The sequence below is a fragment of the Sciurus vulgaris genome (genome assembly GCF_902686455.1).
Source record: "Sciurus vulgaris genome assembly, chromosome: 9".
In the NCBI taxonomy this organism is placed as follows: Eukaryota; Metazoa; Chordata; class Mammalia; order Rodentia; family Sciuridae; genus Sciurus; species Sciurus vulgaris.
Genome location: NC_136469.1, coordinates 89540643 through 89566720, shown reverse-complemented (window position 1 = coordinate 89566720; position 26078 = coordinate 89540643). Strand labels below are relative to the sequence as shown.

Genomic DNA, 26078 nt, shown 5'->3' with positions numbered 1-26078 from the left:
AATAAAAGGATGGTGCCCTTGAGTTATATGTTACTTAATATATGAAAGAAACTAAGGCCTTGAAAGCTCAAGAAATGTTGAAAGAAGATGAATGTTTCCCTCAGGCCACTCTCTTCCATGTTTACATCTCTGAAAATGTTCCTTGAAATGCAACTTCCTCTGGAGGATAATTAGAAGACCTCAGAGACAATGCGACATTCTCTGTGCTGCTAACAGTCAATATTAATCCAGGTTAATCCGGGAAAAAAAACTATTGACTCTTCTACCCCTTGATGAGTTAAATAAACAATACTGTGCTTCAAGATATTATGTGCCTTAATCATAAATGTGGATGTTAATCCGATGATAATCAATACATTATTCTCCTTGAAAGTAGTATTTTTGACCTACAACACATCCTTGACATGGGATCTAATGCACTCTAATGACAGGGATGAGTATTTGTGGCACTTTTCTTAGGCTTACATTGGGAAACTGAAAAGCAGCATTTAGATCCAACTCTTTCATAAACCAGCAGAATCACCCTGAGCTACTTATTTTATTTTCCTGCATTTTACTTCTCTAAAACATTAGGAAATATGCAAAATGGAAATCCAATTTGCTACATTTCTAAATTATGCAACTCTAAATAAAATTAATGCTTTTGATTAATAAATCACAATAGCAGAAACAAGGAAAGAAAGAGCAATGGATAGAATATGTCCATATTGCTACAAAATTCCATATGGATGCCACTAGTTAAAATGCTTTTATAAAAACAAAATCAAGGTTCATACTTAAGAAAACAAATTTTTATAAACTCAAAAGTAATGTAAACATAATCCTTTATTTTTCACCCACCTTCATTAGTTTATCACTGTGACAGTCACTTACATGACTGGTGGTGACTACTGTTTGTTTGTTGTATACCTAGGAAAAGGCCATATTTTTTTCCCTCATACTCTTATAAAAAGAATTTTAATTCACATTAAGATTATCAAATCTCTATCAGGGAAATGCCAATCAAAACTCTAATGATCTACACTATGTATGTCCAGAAGAATGAGAAATTATATTCCATTATACATGATGTATCAAAAAATATGAGATATCTCACTACAATTAGAATGGCTATTAAAACTGATAAGCAGATACATACAAACACATAAGCATACACATACACAGGTATACACAAATGGGATATTTTTCAGCTAAAAAGAATAATGAAATCCTACATTTGCAGCAAAATGGATGACTCTCAAGGACATTATGCTACATGAGATAAGCCAGACACAGAAAAAGATAAATATCACAACTTGTCTCTCACATGTGGAAGCAAAAGTTTGACCTGCATGTAGAATAGTGGTTAATGGAGGTTGGGAATGAGGTAAGGAGGAGAATGAAGAGTACTAGGGAGGATATTGGGTACTAAAACACAGAGAGAAATAATAAGTTCTGGTGTTTCAGAGCCCTGTGGGACTACAGTTTATAATAACCTATTACATATTTTATGAAGGTTCAGAAGAAAAACTAGAGATATAAATCATTTATCCTTATTTTACTGAAGGAGAAACTAAGGCTTGGAGAAGTTACAAACATTTCTCAAAGTTCAGTAGCCTATAAGTGCAAAAGTGAAAAATCAAAATCAGTTTTATTAAACCCTGGAAACCATCTGTTTTATCTATTGAACAGAATATAAAATAATTGGCAATTGACATCAACTTTGGTTAAATAACAGTGATCTTAGCATTTCCAGGTTTTGTTTACTAAATAAGTTATGTAATGACTGTTGATTCAATAGTTTATTTTGAAGAAAATATATTGGGTTTTGACTTCCCAGTTTCATTTTAAAAGAATTTTTAATAAGATTCTCTATGTTATGTGCTGATCTAGAGTATGTAAACATCACAATTATTACATTTAGATTTGATTCTAATTTTTTGTGCCAGTAAATCACAATTCATTTTCAAGCTGTGTATGTTTGCAGTGTAAGCACCAATGTGTGTATATATCTATACAAATGAAGTCAGTATCATTATAAAACTTAAATCTTTCTTTAAATTTCAGTTGTTATATATTAATATTGTATAAATTTCCCTTACATTTACGTTTCTATCAATGTCTCTCACAATTTTTAACATACATGGTATTTTGTTTTGCCATAAATTGATGTTTCTATTATTTAATGCTTTTTATTTTAAATCCTTTCATTTTTATTTTTATTTTTTGACTGGGCTGACTGATCTGTTTTACTTTCAACCATGATCTTTAAGATAAAGCCTACATGATTTTTAAATTTTATTTTCCATTAAAATGCTCCTTTCTCTAAATCTATTCATTCTGTACATCAGGAGGTAAGAACCATCAACGTCATCAGTTTGCTGGGATGCCCTATCTGGAAAAGGTGACAAGTTGACATTGACACTGCAGGTGTTGATTCCATTCCCATGGTTTACTATGGAAAGTCATTTTTCATACCCTTCTGTAATATAATGTTAGACTAAAGCCTCTGTATCAAAATTGTTTAAAATGTAAGCATTAAAATTCTGAAAATACATATTTTAAGAAATGTGCTTCTCTAAACTCTTCTTTCCGGGGGCGTGGTGCTTTGCTCCCTCACTATCTGGGCTTTGGGGCCTGGGCTGCTTGCTTCCTGGGGCGCCGCCTGCGCTCTGGCCCCAGCACCTCGGAAGCCGATGAGGAGACGGCTGACCCGAGCAGCCTGGAGGGACCCCGTTTCAAAACACAAAGGGCTCACAAGCACTGCGGCTCCTGTAGAGCACTGCTGCGTCCTGTCCCCAACAACTGGACACCGGTGACCTGGTGCCCACTTAAGTCCCCACGAGCTGGATCCCACGCGTTGGTAGGCTCCCTAAATCCTATCTTTTAGATAATCGTTTTGCTTTCTTTGTTTCAAAGGACCTGTATCTGTTACATCATGATAAATATATATGCTTGTATCTATAGATTCATACACACATAGACATATACATATTGAGATTCAATTTTAAGTAAATCTGAGAGCACTTTATTATAAGTACTTCATTATTCTTTAAAATATTTCCTACTGCCTTCCCCATCTACAACTTCTATGAGCATTAAAACTTTTATAATGAAAGTCTCTTTGGGGGATATAGAAAATTCAATGTCTTTGAGAAACAACTGTGTTTATATTGGCAAAACTAATGATAACTATAGTAACTTGAAGAGAAAACTGAACCTAAGGTTATGTTTAAATCCACCTTTTCAAGGACAAAGTGATCAGAACTACTGAAAATTAACTGGAACTTGCATGTCATCAGACTCTCATGGCCAAAGCTTTTCCCCAAACAATGAATTTCTCTTCACATGGAAAGATCATCTCCACTCTTCTTTAAAGTTAACTCTCAGATTGTGGTGAAATAAGATGATGAGATATGTACTTTGTGAAGATTAATAAAGCTGGCCACCAGTTCTTCATAGAATAGATGGCTGCCTACTGTAACCACTGTTTTAAGATAGATTGAAACATCTTGGGTTTGTGTGGGGCACAAGTCCTACCAAGTATTCTGTAGCCTTACCAAGAGCTTTGGAAAACTACTTCCTATCAACTTTTGAAATTAGTTTCAAAGACTCTTTTTGAATTATTTTTTACCAAGTTTCACAGTACAAGAGAAAGTTGTTCTTAGCTTCTGTAAACAAAGATAATAAATTTGCAAACATCACAGATAGAATGAAGAATCTAATTTATATTTGAAAAATATGCTCTAACTACCCTAGGTCATCATGAAACACTAAACAATTCACGAGTATCAAAAAACAGTGTTTTTTTTTAAAGCACCTGAAATTTCTTTTAATATATTTAGGTATCATGTGACAGAACAAAGTGAATTCAACTAAAATATTTTCTCCATTTAGGTGCTAACTCCTTGAGGTGCCAGCTGCACAGAAGCAGGAGAGATATGAGTGCAAGCTGGTAAGCTTTTAACTGGGCCGTTCCAGCTACAATATATCCCTTTGATGTTTTTGCCTATAAAATAAAGCATGAAGAGTCCCACTCTTTGTTAGAGATCAGATCCCAATCAGGACTGATCCACCCACCAGGCCTTGCTTTTTCTTCTATATTTGTGTGTTTGTGTTTATTCCCAATCCCCTCATCAGCCCTAGTTCAGGGAAACTGAGGAAACATCACACAGGGATAGTCTTAAGATATTTTCCTAACCTGTTTCAGGTAAGGAACCAAGAAACAACCTGAACATCATGTTGTTATATAACTACAGTAAACAAAGCAACTGAAGGCAATTAAATAATTTTAAAGATTAATCTAATAAGGAAGGAATCATTATTTCTAGATTGCCTCCCCATATGCTTTGAAACCCCAGTTTCTCCCTTCTAGAAACAATCCTTTCAAATAAAGTCTTTCCTCAGTCCACATTTGGTTTTTACTGTTATAATGTAGAAGAGACATTTTCCTTATCACTGCCAGAGATTTTGTTTTAGTTTTGATATGAGGTATCCCCCAAAAGATCCAGTGCTCATCCAGGAATGCATGTAGGTGAAATGATTGGGATTATAAGAGCTGTACCCTAATTACTCCATTCTAGCTTTAATGGACTAGGTGGTAAATGTAGGCAGGTGGGCATGATTGGAAGAAATGGATCACATGGGCAGTGCCCTGGACAGTTTCGTCTTCCATGTGACCCCTTATCCCTTCTTCTCACTGCTTCCTGGGTGCAATGAGTGGAGAAATGTTCCTCTGCCATGCCCATCTGCCATGTTTTGCATCACTTTGATCACAGTGCAATGGAATCAGCCTACATGGATGAATCTCTGAAACCATGAGCCAAATCAATTTTTCCTCTTCTAATTTGTTCTTGTCCCTTATTTTGTTTACAGAGATTTAAAGATGACTGACACACAGATGCTCTCCAGATATTTTGAAACATTACTATGATCTTGTTATTCTGTTGTAAACTATGAAGCAAATGGCAAGCCCAATGGCATCTCAGAATACCATTCCTACTTCTGCAGACTAGTTACTCACTAGAGAAAATAAAAAAACTTTTATCTTCCTATGGTACCATATATTTTTTTTTCTTAAACCTAAGTGCAGGTACCTAAGTCCTATCTTTTTATAATGGTTACCTATAATATGCTCCTAAAATGGAATTTCCTTCCCTTATTATACATGACATGTGCTAACAGGATGATTATTTATTGGATGCCCATCTTTAGCAAAGGTTTAGAGAATTAGGCAGAAATCTTATTTGCAATTGGTAATACACAACTTAGAATGTGTTTAGCCTATGATTAAATAATATGTGCTTATTTAACAGAAGAAAAAATGTAGAAATATGATATAATGATAATGTTAATATGAGATTTTTAAAGTTGAGTCTGAGTTTTAAAAGAGAGACTTTATTTTTTTACATTAGAATTTCAGCAATTTCAGCTCTATGACTATCAGAGAAAAGGTTTTCCCTCAGGCTCATGTAGAAGCTCCTAGGTCATAGCACCTGAACTGGGAATTCAATCCTGGAGTTTATCCTTTTCTTTCCTTACTTTGTTCAGTGACATTAAGAGTAACCAATCAATAACAGCACTGTAGTCTCACACCTATAATCAAGGACCTTACTTTACAATCAAAGAAATTCATCAGTGTCATCAATGTCCCATATCATCCTGAAGCAACTGGATTGATAGAACTATGGAATGACCTTTTGAATACTCAAATATAATAGGTAGTTATATCTTGCAGGACTGGGGAAGGTTCTCCAGAATACTGTATTGCTCTGAATCAGTGTCCAGTATATGGTGCCGTTTTTCAAGTAATGAGGATTCAAGGATCCAAAAATCAAGGTGTGAAAATGGGTGAAGTATCACATGCCATTATCCTTAATGATCTGCTAACAAAATTTTAACATCCTTTTTCCAAGAGGATTAAACTCCACTGCTAGTAGTCATAATTCCAAAGGGGAAAATGTTTCCACCAGGTAACATAACAATGATTCAGTGACCCATTTAATTTGGGTTGAAAAGGTAGTTATGGTGTTGTCTTGGCTGAGAGAGAACACAATAGATGGTAAAACTATTTCTTGGTGTATCTTTGAGGGTGTTTTTGAAAGAGATTAGCATTTGAATTAGTAGACAGAGTAAAAATTATCTTTCCTCATCATTTCTCAATATGGACAAGCATTATCCAATATTTAGGGTCTGAATAGCACAATATTTAGGGAGAAGGGTGAATTGCCTCTCTCGCTCTTTTCTTCATCTGGAACATCTGGGTTCCTGTTCCTCAGACCTCTGACTCTAGAACTTACATGAACAGATCCTCATTCTTCCTTTCCCCCATACCTTATTCTCACTGGCCTTCAAACTTGTCCTGGAAGTTGTCCTTTGGTATGGTTTAGATATGTGATATCCCCAAAAGAGTTCATGTATGAGACAATTCAAGAACACAGAGGCGAAATGGAACTGTGTGTCTATGAAATGAGACCTCTGGAACTGTCAGCCAAATAAACTTTTCCTCCTCTAAAATTGTTTGTTAGGTCTTTTGTTCATGTAAAAGAGTAGAGACCCTCTTCTAAAAAGAAAAAGGTAGAGACCCTCTGATATAAAACAAATATATCTAATTAAGATTGACCAAACCAAAATGATTGTGAATAAAATCTTTGAGTTGTGCTGACTGTGGTAAGTAAAAGGACAATACCCGAGATAAAATAATGCAGTCATGAGTTAAGGACATTGTGACCATCTCTGTGAAGCAACCCATCCCTTTGAAAGCCACAGAAGCTGCTGGTTTCAGACATGAATAGTCTGTTCCCCCCACCTAGCTCACCCTGCTAATCCGCCAGGTGCAACCTGAAATAGGTATGGCTGCTTGCATTCCTAGGGGAAAAAAAGGAAAAAGGCCCCTACTATAAGCCTGCCAGGATTATTTTATGGTTTTCACTTTAAAAACCAGCTTGCTGAAGTCACTCACTACTATTGCCCCACTTGGAGGAGTGGTCCTGACCCATCAGTCTGGCTTTTTTTTTTTTTTTTTCCTTTTCTTTTTTTTTTTCTCTTGCCCCCAAATAAACTTTTTTCCTACTTTAGTTTCTGATGATCTCACTATGTGTCGATAACCAGACCCTACAACATTCTCAATGATGAAAAAGCTGATTAAAACATACTCTTGATTTTCCAACTTCTCAACCTTCAGATTCAAACAGAATTCTGAAACGCTACCAGTTTCTTCATTCCACAGAAGAAAGATGATGGGACTTCTCAGCCTCAATATCCACAAAAATTAATTCCCATTTTCTATTAATCCTATTGATTAATTGCTTGATCATATTGATACTATAAATTCTGTGTTTCTGGAGAACCCAGATGAAACTATCCTCAAAGACCCGATCTTCAAATGTAGGTCATGTTTGCAAAAGCACAGAATATCCTTTGTGTACATTGTTACTGCCATTCTTGTTCCTACTCTCCACCATTAGAACAGAATGTCCCAGGTAATAGCAACTCTTTTACCTTCAGTCCCTAAACACTCAACAGAGTCAAACTGAGACAAACTGTGAGAAAGAAATGTTTCTTCTTGTAAGTGATGTTTGTTAATTTCATTATTTTGGTATAAATGCTACCAAAAACTAGGGGTTCCTGAAAAATAAGGATTTTTTTTTTCAAATTTACCTACTCAATTTCCAAATTAAAACCATCTCAGAATCCATTGTTCCAAGAAACCCTGTAAGTCTCCTGATGAAGATGATTCCCTCAGTTGTGCCTAAGCATAGCTAGATGTGCCATGCAAGGCATGATAATTTAATTTGATTATTCACCTCACACCAGTCTACCTTGCCCCAGGTGTAGCTACTCTTATCTGTTTTTGTTTCAAAAGGAAAATATATGGATTTATTTATGCATTTTCAGAAGGCCCAGTCGGGGGAAGAAAAAGGACAAAATTCAAAGAATACCGATTGCATCTTAATACTTTCTAAAAGCTCTTTTTAATGTAGTTATTTGAAGACCATATTATTGCCTGGTAATGATGATATAAGCAAGATTCCTCCATTTGGGTTTTCTGTATAAAAAGTCAACTACAAAATTTACTAGAATAAAACAACTATTTTATAATACTTAAAATTTCTGAGAGTTAGTAATATTCAAGGTACTGTGGAAATGGCATGTCTGCACCTGACAATGTGTGAATCTAGTGCTGGAATGGCTCAAATGGCTCAAAATCACTGGAACAGTGCTTGGCAGGGTCAATATATTTGGGACCTTAGTTCTTGCATCTATTAGAACCAGAAAATCTAAGATCATCCTTCGTGCTTATGTTAGCCCTAGTTTGAGATGAATAAAACAACTGAGATCAAAACTAGCCAGCATCACTTTTTTTCTATAAGGACTCTTTGGGTTGCACACTTAAGCTTCCTTAGAGCATGGTAGATTCTATAACAATGGAAATTAACATTCCCCAGGGTAAAAGTTACAAGAGTCTCACATCAAAGTTGTTAGACTTCTTATAATCTAGCGTTGGAAGGCATAGTGGTATTTTTCACATTGTCCAAAATGAGTGACAGACCAATGTGGCTACCCAGAGGGATAGTCTATTGTGGTGTCATCTTTGGAGATTAGTTATCTTACACCCTTAAGCCAGACTTTAAACTGGATGACCTACTAGGAAATCCCCAAACATAATATTCTATGATCCTACAAGTTTTCTGATATTTTGCCCAGGGCAAGTACAGGAGTTTTTCAGGACATTATTCCTATAATGAACATAGTAGAGCAATATATTTCCTATAATGTTTACCATGTCAATTCTGTTATCTTCAAAAATCAGTATATTAGTGCAATTTTCTAAGAAATAGAAGTAAATTTTATTGAGTAAAGTGTACATTTTTCACTTTGTAGGAAGGTGTCACATGAGTCAGCAGTGGCTTTGGCTGTCTGTAGGCTTTGTGACCCAAATGACCCTGAGAGTTCAGTCCTTGTCCCCAGAGTTTTTTCAATTATGAGGACAGTTTTGAGAAAACAAGAAAAAGAAGTTTTATTGATTTGCTAGCAAATGAGAAAAATTAGCAGACTAAGATCACAAAGGCTGCAATTTTAACTGCCCAGGAGAACAAAGGACTTTTAAAAGGGGAATGCAAAGTCTGGGTTTCAAATATAATTATTATCAGTCCACACAACTAATGTCCAAATGATGGCCTTGAGAGAGAGCTCTGACCTAAGAACCGCTGACGTCAGTAACCTGGCCTGAATTTCTTTACTTTTGTGTTTATTCCACTGGAGTGCAGATGACTTGACCTAGGATGGGAAGCATGCTCATTGTGTTTCCCCTAAATTTATGAATGGGGAGAGGCAGAGGAAAAAGAACAAAAGAGGAAAAAATGTTATTTTTAAAATAAGCCACCTGTGATAAAGCAGCACAGTTTATATTTAGAGCATGAAATGAACCCCCATTATATTTCTGCACTGTCCACACCATAGTGTTATTAACTTGTAGTTCTCTTACATGCAGTGAAAGACGTACCCCAACCAGTAACCTATTTGTCAAAACAACTGTGCCACATGACAAAAAGTTTTCCCTGCTTCCTTTGTGTGATGACTACCATTGTCATTTACCACAAGAGGTTAAAAAATTCACTCTAGGGCTTCCCATTGATGTGTTTATTCCTTTCCAATTCTGGTCCAGCAGTGGTCACTGATTGACTACTTGGGAGGGTAGTGAGATACCAGGCTATCTGTCTAACCAACTTGAATGTCAACCTTAAAACTATGACTACCTTAAATTCAGAGACCCCATTGCCAGCAGCAGATTATAATAGGCCAATATAACATGGTGATTGACTTTAATTGAGCCCCTATTGTACCTGGGGTTCTGTTGTACCTTTTCCTTACAGTAGGCATATTGATGTTATTTTAATGGGCAGTGGCCCAACCTATAGTTTTCTTTGGGTTTTCTTGAGGATCCAACAAAACATGTGTTGGCTTTAGATTTTGTTCCTTCTGGGTCTTTTTCCTTTACAGGCAACATCAAATAGCAGTGAAGGGTTTAAGTCAATTTTTCCCTTCACCTGCTGAAGTTTTTCTTTCAATATCCAGGATATTTTGCCTAATAAAGGTCATCTTTACCATATAGGGATTTTTAAGTTCTCCTGGGTCTTCATCAGTGTATTTTCTTGTACCTGGTAGATTAGCTCAAAAAAATTAGAGGGGTCCTCACACTACTTAAAAAGTTTAAAAATTATGAGTTGCTTACAGGCATATTTTAAAATCCATTCTTCCATTGTTGAGTTTCTCTCTAAAGAAACCAGCATATTCAAGAGACAGGTGCTTTCACATGTGGGAACTCCAGGAGGTTCTTGTCCCTCCTGGGCTCTACAGGCAGAACATGGGGTATCAGCGGGAAACATCTGTTGGTGGGCAGGAAGTGGGAGAGCACAGTGTTCATGTCTCATTAGGTGGGTAAGTTCAGAAAGAGGGTTTCGTAGGAGACTTTGCCTCTCTCCCTGGCTGTGGCTTCAGGCTACAGCTAAGGAGGGCCTTCGGTGCTCCAGGACCCCAACACAGAGTCTAGAGTTGGGATGCTCCTTATTCCAATGTAGGAGTGGTCCCTGCTGCTCAATGCAACACCTTGAGCTATCTGAGCCAGATCCTTAGGGCCCTGGAATTGTTTAACTTATCCTCACAGCAGCTGCCTTTTGCCCTCCAGTTTGCACCAGGCTCATGAGCGTCCAAGGTCACTTCCAAGGCTGCCCGTTTGCTACGCTCACTGTGGTTTTGTGTTTTAGTCACCTGTTCCTGAGCCACAGGCAGGCATTTTGTTTCCTCTGCGCAGTCACACACCCTGCTGGCCCCTCTGCGTGTTTACACCAGTGGACCATGGCCATAGAGGGAATTGCCTTGCCCCAGCAATGGGAGTCCTCTGGTTGAAAGAAATGCCCTGTGAGGTCTTAAGAGGGGAGACAATCTCTGTCCCTGTGCCATTACCTAGCAGTTGTGAGGAACCAGCTGTGAAGAACCAACTGTTACCACATCTTTCTGGGTCAGAAGGGCTCCCTGGAGCAAAAGAGGGTCCCTTGGGGCTAAAGGCAATCCTGGACCAGCCAGCAAAGAGTTAAAATAAGGATAGAGAGGATTTGAATCATTCCCAGCTTTCTCTTTTTGTATACTACTATTTGTGCACTGGAGGCTGTGTCTTTTTCTGCATCATTAACTTAGTTCCTGGCTCTTTATTATGTAACTGCACCACTGACTGCATATACAGAATCACTTTCCATTTTCTGTTCAGAGGTGAAATGATTAGATGATGATAGCTATAATGTAATTGGGGATTAATTCATTTGATGGATTAATAATTTGAATGAGTTACTGGGTGGTAATTATAGGCAGGTGGGGCATGGCTAGAAGAAGTTGATCACTGGAGGCATGTCCTTGGGGATTATATTTTGTCCCTGGCTCCTTGTAGGGAACATTCCTCAAGCTTATCTGACAGCAGTTACTGACACCATGGTCTAAGTAAGCCAAACAGTCTGGACAGAGAAACTGAGGTAATGGTAAAGACTCACCATGGAATGAAGGACTTTGTAGCTGTTGAGGCTGAGTTTGAGCTGAGGAGAGGCCTCGTTCTGACATGCATCACAGAAAGCTGTGATGTGAGCTCGCCCGCCCTGCCTTGCCTCACGCTGTGTGCAGGAGCTTGCCATTCCCCCAGTCCTTTGTCTCAGACCTGTTGCTGGCAGAATTGCTTAGGCGTGCTTGGTTTGTTTACACTATTACCTGGACCCTCGACGTATAGTTCACCTATAGATTGACTCTGTTATACTTTAACAAGCATGTTAACCTGATTGGATAATGTGTCTATTTACGTCCTGTGCAACCCTAAATAAAAACGGATCAGTGCCTTCAGAGTTCCGTCTCCAATGCCTGGGTAAGCGCTGGTAAGGGCAGGCATCGTGGTCCTCACCCTCAGCAAACCGGTCCCTAAACATCTACACCTCCTCACTCTTGCTCTCTCTGCTTGCTAGCTGCCCAATCTGAGCAGCTTTCCTTAGCCATGCTCTTCCATATTATAATGATGTGCCTTACTTTGGGTTCAGAGCAATGGAGTCAGCTGACCATGGATCAAACCTCTGAAACTGAACCCAAAATAAACGTCTCCTCCTCTTAAGTTGTCCTTGTCAGATATTTTGGTCCAAGCAATGAAAAGTTAACTAAAATAGCTCCACAGCAAAAACAAGCTTTGACAGCTGCTGGGTGGGGTCCCTCAGTCCTTTCCCATTTAAATGGGATGGCACCTCTGTCCAAATGGTCCAACCTGAGGTGGATTTACCTCATCATCTAAGTCCCGAGCAGTGGATTCTCAACAAGCTCAACAGCCACCTTTCATCCTCAGCAACGATTGCTCCAAGGGCTGGACCTGCCCAAGAAGTCCAGAGCAGAGGCTGCTCTTGGGCCCATATGTTCACCAGTTTGATACTGAAACTTGGTCTTTGTCCCCAGTGCCAATCCAATAATGAGGACAAGGTTTTGAGAATAAAGTAAAAGATGTATTTACTTGCTAGGAAATGAGAAAAGCAATGGACTACGATCGAAAAGGCTCAATTCTAACTGCCAGGGGCAACAAAATGCTTCTTAAAAGGGTTTATGAAGACTGGGAGTCATAATTCTGAGCTTCAAGTATAATTGTTCTGCGTAGATATAATTAGTGTTCAAATTGTGCCCTTAAGAGAGCTGTATCTTAAAAACCACTGACAACAGTTCTTTTCTCTTGTGTTCACTGAGCTGAAGAACAGAAAAGTATTAGGATGGAAATAATGCTAATCATGTATTCCCCAAAGTTATAGAGGGGGAGAGACAGAGGAGGCAGAAAAGAAAGAAAAAAAAAATGTCCATTTTAAAATGAGACACCTGTGGTCAAACAGCAAGGTTTATAGCATAAAGTGGAATCCCATTAAACAAACAAGTGAACTTTTAATGGATCAAAGAAAATGTAGACATTCCAGTGAATGCTTGTTCTTGTTGCATGGTAATCAATTGTCTACTTCATAGAGAGAACTAGAAATAGGTATTCAGGGATGTATTGCCTGATATGATATAGGACATTAAGTTATATTCAAATTTTTTATAAATGATAAAATATTTTATCATAAAATTTCTCAAATGTTGCATGGGGCATTCTCACATTTAAAAACTTAGGGGTGAGAATGTACCTTAATGATAGAACACTTACCTAACATGCACAAGGTCCTGATTTTGATTCCCAGAATTGCAAAATGAATTTAAAAAATTAATTAATAAAAATGTATTTGTTGTTTATCTGACACTCAAATTTAACTGAGTATTCTGTATTTTCTTTGCTGAATTAGGTAACCCTAAACTGAGGGGTATAAGAAATGTTGGTTTTAGGGAGACTATAATATTGCCTTTTACAAAGAATCTCTAACACATCAATACAACGATTGAAAAGAAATCCTGTCAAAAAAAAAATATGCTATAAATCTGAATCTGAGCTTTAAGCAAAGGACCTGAGTCTTGAAAACAAGCAGTTTTAAGAACATAGTATATTAAACATGTTTCTAGCCTCTGTGAACTTGCTACTTTAATATCTGTCTTATGGGCATGTGCCAGACTCACCTTATTCTAGGCCACCTGGATAATGGGCCTGAGTCACCTTATCTTGGCCTCCTCCCTCCTGTAGCACCACCTTGTCCTCAGAAGAGTCCTTAGGTTATATGCCAACACTACTGGGATCAGAGAAGGCTAGTTAATGTATATTCCCTTCTCAAGATAATGTCTATGTACTTCCATGGAAATGTATTACTTTACTATCATATAAAATTCCATTGTTAGAAAGGAGAACAAATTCTCATTTTGTCACATCCCAGGAGATAAAGAGGTTCAGTATTTGTCTTTAGCGTTCTGGGCTCCATTGCTTTAACAGGGGCTTCCTCGTACTTTTGTATTTGATTTATGTATTTGATTTTGTATTTTATTTATGATGTTATCACTACATTCGTCCAGTTGTGAAAGAGCTGTGGCATTACTAAACTACTTTACCTGTTGATAGAATAACTTCTACTAAGTCAAGCCTCCATGAAGGAATAGTGCAGAGGTTTAGAGCTCCAAATCTAGACTTAGGCAGACCAGAATGTGAAGCCCAGCTCTGTTATGTACTCATGATAACCTAATCAATTGGTTTAAAATGACAATTTGATAGTTATAATTACATTAATGTGTTAAGATGGATAGAAACAAAGTCCACTATTGAGATAATAATTTACTTTTATAGTGATGGAGTATATGCATATATCTTAACTTTGATTGAACATGTTTCACTTGCTAATTTAGTCTTTTATGCTGGTTTCATAAAATACTATATTTAAAATGCACTCTTGCTGTGGACATATAGAATATAAATATATATATATAGTCCTCAAATACACTTTAATGAAATCATTATGGTGACATTTTACCATTCACATTTGTAAATAAAAATTCATTTGTAATGAAATGTGTAAACTATATAGATTTTAGGAGGGTTTATATTGATTTGTGTGTCATTAATCATAAAAGAAAACATGGTATGTGTATTAAAGTGAACCACATGGAACCTTGCCTTCCCTCTAACAAGTTTTATTGGATTTTTTATGTCCTTCACTATTTTATGTACATATTTTGTCAGAATTTCTTACAACTTCCATATATAATTTGTGTTCACGTATGATTTATATCTGAAATGTCTCCCAAGGACCATGTGAGAAAGGCTTGGTCTCCAGTCCATGGAGTTATTAGGAGGTGGTGTGACCTTTAAGACACAGGTCCTAGTCAGAGGAAGGTGAGGGCATTAGAAGTGTGCCCTTGAAGAGAATATGGAGACATCAGCCCTTTCTTCTTCTTCTTTTTTAATTTCTATTTTTACAGACTGCATTTTGATTCATTGTACACAAATGGGGTACAATTTTTCAGTTCTATGGTTGTACATGATGTAGATTCACACCATTTGTGTAATCATACATGTACCTAGTATAATGATGTCTGTCTCATTCCACCATCTTTAATTTTTTGCTTCCCAGCTACTACAAGGTGAGTAACCTTCACCAGTACCTGCTTCTGCTATCACGAATTGTGCCACCAGAGACCCAAGGCCAGAGGGTCAATGACCATTTTATTGAAATTTCCGTTAATATGAGTCAAAGTAAACAAAAACTCTTTACACATTGACTACCTGAGATATTTTGTCACAACAACAGAGAACTAACATAGGTTGCTATTTGGTCTTTATAAAGTGCAATCAAAAAAATTTGTAAAGAGATATACTGAAAATTATCTCTCCTATTATTTTTCCTATATGACTTTTTCTGGTTTTTTTTTTTTTTTTTTTTTTTACCTCTAATAAATTCTTACTATGTTCAGTACTTGTACATATTTCCAAATAATTAACTTTGCTTAGTTATACAAATGATAGCTTATGGCCTGAGTTTCACTTTTTTCCTTAAATATAACATTATTTTAGGATTTTTCTGCAGCATTATATAAAGGACTTCCTCATTTTTAAAGCACCTGCACCATAATATATTTACTGGGTTTACTGAATGACTGCAGGTTATTACCACTTTTATTATTATAAACATATTGATATAAATTCTTATAAATTTATTGCTTTCTACGTTTGCAAGTATATCTGCAAGATAAATTCCCATTTCTGAGTACATTTTGATAAGTACTGGTTACTTGCCTTTCTGAGGAGCTGTAATAGCATGTTATTTATCATTATTTAGAGGTTTGTAGCAATCTGACAGAAAAATGGCAGAAACACAGTTTTATTATCTCTCTTGCTATGAGAGAGGCTGATCTTCTATTCATATTCTTTGTCTTAATTTAGTTTTCCATATCCTTTGTTCAGTTTTTCATTCAGGTGTTGATGTTTTCCTAATCAATTTTTTGAAGTTATGCTATGGACTAGAAGGAGTGGAAATTCAGCTTAGTGGTAAAGCTCTTGCCTAACATGTATGAGACCCAGAGTTTGAACCCCAGAACTGCAAAAAAAAAAGAAAGAAAGATAATTCTAATTATTTTCTTCTGTTTGTCTCTTTTCTATTTTTCTCTCTTTACGATTCTTTTTCAGTGTAAATTTTTTGAATGTATGTACTTTATCTAATATTTTATGTTCTCTGATTTTGAGTTCTTACAAAAGTGTTCCCTATTTCCAGTTTACCCAAAACAAAATCAAACAAGTAAAAGAAAACCTGGATGACAGACCAATAAGAATGCAAACCCACTCTGTAGGATTTGCCTGAAAATAGTTAAATGAGCAGATCATTTACAGAGATTCAGGCTAGATTAAAGGAAGCGAAAAGGAACACTGACTGAGTCACCAAAGGATTTACTTTAGTAGGAAGATATTCTCTTGTTCAGAAGGAGAAAGAAGAAAGATATTTCTGGAACCCAGTGAAAGTTGAAGACAGGGTCATCTTGAAGGAGGTTAAGCATGGCTCTTCTTATTGATGTCTAGAGGACCTTAGAATCAGCATGGCCCGATTCTTGCATTTATTCCCTTTTTATCCCCCTTAGGAAGAAGTGTAATCTTTATGAGTTTGTGAGTTCCTATGAGAAATACAGATTCTTTCAATGCTCAAGTCTTAGTTTTCATCCTTCTGTAGATTTCATGACTTTTTCATAAAAGTCATGCATGATTTCAGCCATATGGTAAAGACATTTGATCTTTGTTCTAGTTATTGTCTTGTTATTACTATTGCTTTTACAAATGGTTATTACTCTCCATCACCCGCTCTAAGTTCAAGAGTTAGCTGAACGGCATTGCACTGGGAGTCACATTTCAGAGTGAGCCCTTCTCCTCTAGGAGCCCAGGCTATTGTGTGGTCACCAGTGAGTTCTCTTCCTGCCCCTTCTTCACTTCTTTGCTATCACATTTAGACAGTCTCAACAAATACAAGCAAAGCGACACTAAAGTGTCTTGTGTCTTCCATATTTATATTTTACTTATAAAGAATATGAATAGTTCTTGTACAAAAAATTCCATGGAAACCCAAAATATTAATGCAATACATAAAATGAAAAGGAAACATCCATTCTACTTCCTAGAAATCATTACTCATTTAATCTTTATTCTTTCATGGCCTATTTTTTCTAAATAAGCTCAAGTACATGGTCAAAAAAGAAGGCATATGAACAAATAATAATGAGAAATTACAAACTGCATATTTAGGCTCTTGTTTAAATCTCACTCTCTAGGCAGGGTTGGAGAGAGTTGAATCCTATGTCACTAAAAAAGCAACGCTTATGTAAATATCAGTTCCTTCAGAATAAAATTTTTCTATGTTAACTACTTATTATTTTTTTCCATATGACACATTTCTATCCAAAGAAGTGGAATAATTTACTGTTGAAGATTTTGTGTCACCTGATCAAACCCAGAACACTCTGAGGCTTCAGACTGTTGGCAATACAGGGGGATGCTGCCCTCTAGGGGCACATACAAATATCTACAGCTTGATAGTGCTGGCAAAGTTATTTCATTTTTGAATTTCATTCTTGGAGCACAATAGAAATGAGATGTCATTAAGAGTTTAAAGAAAATTTATTCTATTAATTTTATGATCTTTTAAAATATTATGTGGGAGTGCATTAGAGTTTCACTTTTATTCAATTATAATATAAATTAAATTGATTCAAGAAACGTTGTTAGCAACGTTAGCTCAAGTGTCAAATACTTGAGCACACCCACTTCAGTGAGAGGTGGCCTCACCTTTAAGGAACTTACACTACCACAAAGTGTCACACTGCACATGATGGCAAAGCCAAAGAAAGTAAACATCTTCACTCTTCCCATTCTTGATTAATTTCAGATAAAGATTTTCATCTACTATGGTATTATTCCTTCAAGTGCTAGAAATAAACTTGGACTTGGTAGAAGAAAAGAGAGACTTAAAAATAGTTTTCTTATCATAAGACCATTCTTATAAAGCCTCCTTATTCACTGTGCTACATACAGCCTCTTCATTGATGTCAAAAGTGCACCAGTCCACACTACCACGTTCATGAAACAAAACACCACTAATAATTCCTAAAAGTCCTTATATATTTGTGTAAAAGGGGGACCCTGCATGTAATGGGGTTCACTTTGTGCTTTGAATACAATCCTTGCTGCTTGGCCACTGTAGCTTATTTCAAAACTATCAGGTTTTCTTTCTTTCCTCTTTTCTCACTTCCCTCTGCAGCCCCCAAGCAAGCAAATTAACATTCTTGCTGTCCTGAGTTGAGTTACCTGCCATCCACTCAATGTCCACAAGGGTAAACTCAGCACCTGGAAGCTGGAATAACAGCTCTTTCAGATATAAGTTAAACATGATCTATTTCTACTAATAGTGATACTGGAAAACAGCCTTTTTATCTCTCTTCTTAAAGCTCTCTTTTTCCCCCTAGTAGTTAGAATGGCAGCCTCTCGGACATGAATTCTTTCTCCTTTGCTAGAAAAGCAATAGACTTTACTTTTTACTCATAACCTTGTCCTCATTATTGGGTCGGCACAGGGGACAAGAACCAAGCTTCTGGTATAATTCCTTCCATTGTTCCTTTTCCAGATTGGAATTCTGTTTTCTGGTTTGTTTGTTTGTTTCCTGTTTCAGAGCACAAATTAAATGACATTATCTTTATTTTATTAATTTGCATGTGTCTATCAAGAGCACAGTAGGTACAAAATATAGCAGGGCATAAAAGCAGATATAGATCTTATAATCTGTTGGGTTGAGATAGATGGTAAAGAAACAATAATACATTTGGCATGTCAAATAATGATTACTGATAATTTCTTAAAAGTAAAGCAGGATACTGGAATGGAGAGAAGTTTATTTTAAAAATCATGATCAGGAAAATCCTAAGAAAGGAACATTTGAGTAGAAATTTGGATAAATGGGTGAGCTATAAAATTATTTTTAGGAAGAGAATTTCACCAAAGAGGGGCAGACAAGTTGCAAATGTCCCAAGTCAAGGACATACCCAGTGTGTTTGAGGAAAAGCAAGGAGGTTATCTTGATGGAGGAGAAAAAGAAGGAAAGATGGAAGAGCTGAAATAGAGGTGACAAGGAGAACCAGATCACACAGGGATTTGCAGGCCATTGTAACTTCTCTGATTTTTCTTGAAAAATGTATCAGAGGGTTATAAGCAGAGGAATGAGAGGTCAGATTTCTATTTTCTAAAAAGATCTATGCTGGCAAGTATGTTGAAAATAAAGGTGGTGTTGGAGGTGGAGGCAATGGTAAAAGCAGAAAGAATACATGGGAGTTTTTTTAACTAGGGTAATGGACAACACTAACTTGAGTGAAAACAAAAGTAATGGGTATGAGAGCCTAAAGATCCAGCAGGATTTTCTTATGGATGGGAATGGTGAGAGAGAAAATCAAAGGATGACTGAAAAACTTTGGGCTGAGCCATTCAAAGGATGCTTCAGTTGCAGTTTATCCACTTAGATCAGAAGTTTCAGCACAGAGAGGGCAAGAGTATGAAATGTTCCTAAAAGGCTCATGCGCTTGAGGCTTAGTCACCAGCCTATTGTACTGTTGGCAGGTGGTAGAAACTTTACAAGGTGTGGGATGTAGTTGGAAGAAGTTGGGTCATTGGGGGATATTGGGACTCCAGCCCCTTCCTCTCTTTGCTTTCTGGAAACTATGAAGCTGATAGACCTCCTGCATTATTGCTTTTGTATTGTCTCACCACAGACCTGAAGCAATAGGGTCAAACAGTCATGAACTGAAACCATAAGCCAAAATAAACTTCCTCCTTTTAAGTTGTTTTGCCACAATGACAGAAAGCTAACCAACACAGGAAATTGGTACTAAGAAGTGAAGCCATTGCTATGACTATACCTGACAGTGCAGTTCAGAAGCCTTTAGAATGGGTTTCAGCAAGAATTTGAAAAGTTTGGGGGAAGCATACTAAAGAAAGTATAGTATGCTGTAATGGAGCATCTTTATGCTCCATTCTGAGAAGGTGTCAGTAGTTTAAAATGCTGATAGAAAGAGAGACAAAGATGTTACACATGAGGTTTCAGACAGAAATATTCACTCCTTGGGAATTACACTAAAGGATGTTCATATTATATTCTGGTAAAAACCAAAGCTCTTATATATTTCGTCCATGCCCTGAGACTTTGTGGAAGACTGAGTGATGTAGAAGATGATGGACCGATAAATCTGGTAGAGAAAATTTCAAGGCAACATTGCATTCAGGCTGTGTCATGGGTATTACTGGCTGCTTTTAGACACATTTACAGTGAGAATCAGAATCAAAAACCAGAGGAGAAAAATAAGGAAAGTTTGTAATTTGGTGAGAAAAAAAAAAAAAAAGCATATTTGAAATTGTGAACAAGAAGCATGCAAAATTATCACCCTTAAAAAGAAGTTAAGTGTTTTAGACCTGTACAATAAGCAAGATGCCATGAAAGTTTCACAGTTGTAAAAGTATAAACTCATTCAAATACTTCCATTTGAGATGAGAGCCCATCAGTGCCCTACCTACATAGGCCCACCTAGGGAATTATTTCCCTGAATTTGTTTCCCATGTTGAGTCATCAAGACACTCAGAGTTCCTGCAACTCATTATTACTTTTACCATTATTAATTTGTAACTTTTTAATTTATCTTTTATTTTTGCCAATTTCCCTATTAGTTTTAATTGTGTTTCTCTGATTTCTTTCTGTGTTTGTTTTGTGTTGTCATGATTTGTTTTCTCCTCTTTGAATAGTACTAGTGATCAAGTCCTCAAGACAAGGCTACTCTTTAAGAAGACCCTCACAAAAAAGTGGAAGAAATATCCATTAATAATGTTAAAATACATATACTACTAAAAGTCATCTTCACATTTAATGAAATCCTCATCAGAATACCAATGACATTCTTCACAGAACTAGAAAGAACAACCTTAAAATTCATATGGAAGCAAAAAAGATGATAAATAGTAAGCGTAATCTTTAGCAAAAAGAACAGTGCTGGAGACATTACAATACCTAATCTCAAAATACAATAATGAGCCAGGCATGGAGGTGCATGCACACCTATAATCCTAGTGGCTTGGGAGGCTGAAACAGGAGGATTGCAAGTTCAAAGCCAACCTCAGCAAAAGTGAGGTGCTAAGCAACTCAGTGAGACCCTGTCTCTAAATAAAGTACAAAAATAGGGCTGGGGATGTGGCTCAGTGGTCGAGTGCCTCCGAGTGTTCAACTCTCCCCAGGACCATATATACATATATATAAAGTATTTGCGTGAACCTTGCCATTCCTTTCTATTCGGTGGAGAAGGAGGCATTTCTTCCCCCATTAAAGACCAGTTGACCTTGAAATTCCATCCCCTCCTGCATTGAATCCCATCCCCTCCTGCTGTCTTAGGGCAGACTGAATGTAATGTACTACCCTAGATGGGACCTTAAGATGGAAAAAGGACATGAAACAAAAACTGGGAAAGTCTAAATTAAGTATAAACTTTAATAATAATATATTGATATTGTTTCATTATTGTAACAAGTGCCCTATACTAACTTAAAATATTTGTAAAGGGGAAAACTGGATGTAGAGAGTATATGGGGCGCTCTTTCCTATTTTCAAATTTCTCTGTAAATATAAAAATGTCCATTAAATAAATAATGAGATAACGATTCAACCTAAAAGTTAGGGAAAAGAATAATGTGTCAGGATAAATACGAAGTATAGGGAACTCGATATTAGAAACAGGAGCAAAAAATAATTGAGTAAAAGAAAATAGAGAAAATAGTCATATGATTCTTTAAAATCAAAAATTAAATTTGAATAAATTCAGGTAAAATGGATTTAAAAAAAGGTATGGTACATTTAAACAAAATTGGAAATGAAAACAAGTGACTTATACAATGAATGGGACAGACATTTATGAACACATTTGTCAACAAATTAAAAATAAATAAAATGGAAATAATGTGGATAAAATATAATTCTAATTAATAATAACTTCAAAGAAAAAAAATAGAAAGCACTATGTTTTGATTGTACTTCATTAACAATTATAGAATATTGTAATGTTATAACCATTAAGAGATTTTGTAAACAATCCTCTGACCTCTAAAGAAATTAAATAAACAATTTACTAGCTTAAATATCAGATCAAAATGTTTCTATAGGAAATGTCTATTCAATATTGGAAAACATTGCTGATGTTTTATAATTTCTGAGTGTTGAAATTGATGTTCTCTTTCGTTCCAGTAGGAGGAGGTAAAACCTAAGGATTTTTAAATGAAGCAGACATCAGGATTTAATTCCAAATATATTTCTGAGATGTACTCTAAGTTTAAGAGTACAAAGTTTTGATTTTGAGATTCGCTGTTTACTGACCATTCCAAAAGGAAATATTTGAATTTGCATCTGGGGTAGAGTTGTAGTGGCCAAACAGTACTAATGAATGCACTAAGGGAGAATCAAAATACCATTTCTTTCCTGCACTCCCTCCTCTTCTGTCTGTCTGGCATTCTCTCTCTCTCTCTCTCTCTCTCACTCACACACACAAAGACACACACACAAACATGTATGCATACACATGCATATGCATAAATATTCATATATACACACAAACATGCAACCTAGGCTAGGGAGACTTAATAATCCCTCCATACTCTATTCGAGAAGTTCTTGTGGGCAAAAGATCTATTTTAATTTTGAACCTTTGTTCATAAAGGAAGTATTGACTTCGATCATTAGGTGGCGTCAAAGAGCAACATTATATGTTCAAGAGAACAAGTTGAAAATAACAAAAATCAAGCTGGTCTTAAAATGAATCATCATTCTTTAATTTGAAAAACAGAGATTTTATCTGGATTAAAAAAAATTTAAACACTTTTTAAAATGTTTCCTGATATATAATTGATCAACCATTAAAACCATAATAAATCTTTCAGGCATAGATTCTATAATTAAGCATATGACTTTAGCATATGAATTATTTTACTGTTGAAAGCAAGCATTACAAATTTTATTTGTCTAGATATTTCTTTCACCAATGAATTGGGTCCTAGACATTAAACTCATCAGGTACTGGTTAGCAAAATGCACAAAGATATTTGTTACCTACATGCATAAACTCTTATTTATCACTTTAAATTTATGTCAAGTCTAAGGGGTTAGGATAAATATCTAATTCTGTTTCAGTTCAATTTAGAACTATTAATTTTGGAGCAGGAAGGACTCAAAAACTACAAGTTATTGATGATACAGATAGTGATGTCTCTCCTTACCTTCAGATAATTTAAAACAGACAAAAACAAACAAAAAAAGTAAACAGGTAATTAAAATACAGTGCTGGTAAAAATATAATGCTGATACACATGAAAATTAAACATGGTCAAAAGAACTCAGAAAAAGGTCACTTAACAAACACTGGAAGGGAAGTAGTAACAAAGCAGGTGTAGGTCAGGAATGGAGTAATACAACCTGGGAACATTCCAGGAGAGAGGAAGAGCATGTCTAGAGCTGAAGGAGAGAGATTCAGCATTCTTGGAACTGAAAGAAATTTGTCGTGGTTTCATCCCTGACAAAGGATGAATGCTATGGGGTAGTAGGAAATGAAGCTAAAGAATTGGACGAGTCCCATATTATGCATATATCTATAGGTGAGTTTAGAATGATTGACTTATCCCACAAGCAACAAGAAAAAAAAAAAAAAACTAGGTTTTGTTTTATTTATTTTATTTTTTGTGGTACTAGGATTTGAACTCAGGGGCATTTACTACTGAGCTACCTCTCCAGGCCTTTTTTATATTTTTAACTCAGGCTCTCACTAAATTGCTGAGGCTAATCTTGAATTTTCCACCCTTCTGCCTCAGCCTTCTGAGTTACTGGGATTAAAAGTGTACACCATGGCACCTGACTACTTAACACTTATCAGTATCTTCCCCTGTCTCAGGGTTAAGTTCAAATCCTTATATTGCTCTCCAAATCCTAAAATGACATGCCCTCCTACTTTTCAGTATTGTAGACCACCTCCCACTCCCTGTTCCGTGCTCTCCTCCAACATTGGGTTCTTTCAGTCCTGCCCCACCTCTTGATCTTCCTTTACAAGGAGGAAGCAAAGAGAGAAAAAAAGAGAAAGGCAGTACTGAACATTGTTTTAGTTGCTGACATTAAAAAAAAAAAAAAAAAAAAAAAAAAATCATTCCGGGTTTAGGCAAGGAATTAATTTATTGAGGGGTTTTTCAGTAGTTTACAGAATTGAATTCAGATACTGAGGCCTGGAAGCAGACAAGAGCAATGTTAAAACCTACCATGGGATATAGCTAGAGACATACTGAATCTCATACTGCCACTGCCTTGACTACTTTCAATTCATACCAATGGTACTAGAGAATAGATACCAAAGCCTTACCACTCCAGTCAGCAAAGAGCTAGAGCCCTCAGTGATCACATTCAACAATATTAACATATTATACACTTGATTCTTCATGTTTACTCAGTTTCCATTGCAATATTTTGAAACGGAGTCTGATTGGCAGAACCTTGGTCACATGCCTCACTAAAGTAGCAAGGGAGACTCAGAAGGTACATTTTTAGGCTGCAACCTTGAGAAGATGAGGAATTATACTATGGAAAATACACAAAATATAGGAATGTTGTTTCAAAGATGTTGAACTTCCCCCACATCACATACACAGATGCACAGCAAACATTTGCTAAAATGGTTCAGAAAAAACCTCTGACAATTCAACATAGGAGGAATGGTTAGGGAAAGAGAGCTATCTAAGGAGACCAAAGATACAGGAGGAAAACCAGCAAAGATGCCTTATTGGGAATGACATAAGAAGTGAGTACTCATTGAAAATAGTGGTGTCAATAATTCAAATGCTGCATATAAATTTAATAAAAAACAGTTTGGGGAGTATCCATTGGGAGTCAGCAGAAACAACTCATTAGTGACCCTAGAGTAGGAAGTTTTGCTGAGGAAGAAAGCATATTTTAGTATATTAGTGAATGAGTGGGAGGTAAGAATGTAAAAATAATTGTTGAAAGTTATTTCAAGAAAGAAACTGATAAGAAGATGTAGCCATAGCATATGGGGTTAGTGTTAGGTCCTTAGGCCAAAGTAACTCCATTTTGAAAATCAGCACCTGTCCACCCAGACATGACCTTCCCAGTAGGCCCACCCCAAAAGAGTCCCCAACTACCTAAACCACAGCAAAGATGTCAAGTAACAATCACAGGGCCAAGCAGGTTATTTTTTAATTACTCCATTGTACACAACTACATAGTTAAGTTTTTCCTACAGGCTGCCGAGCCTTGCAGAGGGGCAGCCTGGCAGACTCTCTCTCTGTCAATAAACCTTTTCTGGAACTCAGAGCTATGTCTCTCATTGTTATTTATGGCAGCTACCCTAACAGTTAGGGATTTTTTTTTTTTTTTTCTTTTTCCCATAGGTCGTAACTTCAACATGTTGAATGGACCCATTAGAGACAGAAAGATTGGAAATACTGGGTGGAGAGGAGAACCTGAATAGAGCAAATTCTGTTTTGTGGTATCCACTACACTGGAAGACCCGACTTAGAGAGGTGGCGGTGGGGTGCTCATTATTTTGAAAAGGGAGGGAAAGAGCAAAGGAAAGGGAAGACAAACTTGCAGGTTTGATGGCAGTAACAATGAAGGCAGATTCCATGCAGTGAGATTTTTGAGGAGTAGAGAGCATTTAGAATAGCAGAATGGAAAATAGGAAATAGATTTCTTTTTGTGAATAACATGTATGGTTCAGATAAGTTTAGAACTCACAAATATATAGAGACAACAATGTGCATGATTTTGTGATTTTCCTTGATGAGATTCAGTAGTCCAATTGTTGGGACAGATAATTCAGAGATCTAGCTAATAGATATACATATGGCTATTAAGCACTTGAAATGTGACTGCTTTGACAGAGGGGTTAAACTTTCAATATAAATTTATTTTAATTACTTAAAGTTTAATTTTAAATGGTTTTAAGTGGTCATATATGGCCAGTGGCTACTTCATTAGACAGCACAGACCCAGAGTTGGAATTTTGTCATTCAATTTGAAATGGCAGTGGAGTTAGGCAGTGGAAGATATTGGCAATTGAATGGCTGA

At 36.4% G+C, this 26078-nt stretch overlaps 1 protein-coding gene across 1 annotated transcript in view; it reads right to left on the bottom strand.

Annotated features, from left to right (window-relative positions):
• Window positions 1-2557: 2557 nt before the first annotated feature.
• CSN2 (casein beta) overlaps window positions 2558-26078 on the bottom strand; it is a gene marked incomplete at both ends in the record, with an annotated part of 84138 nt that continues 60617 nt past the window's right edge. The window contains one exon of the mRNA XM_079153975.1: window positions 2558-2701. Coding sequence (XP_079010101.1) covers window positions 2558-2701 — 144 coding nt within the window. The remainder of the gene's footprint in view (window positions 2702-26078) is intronic.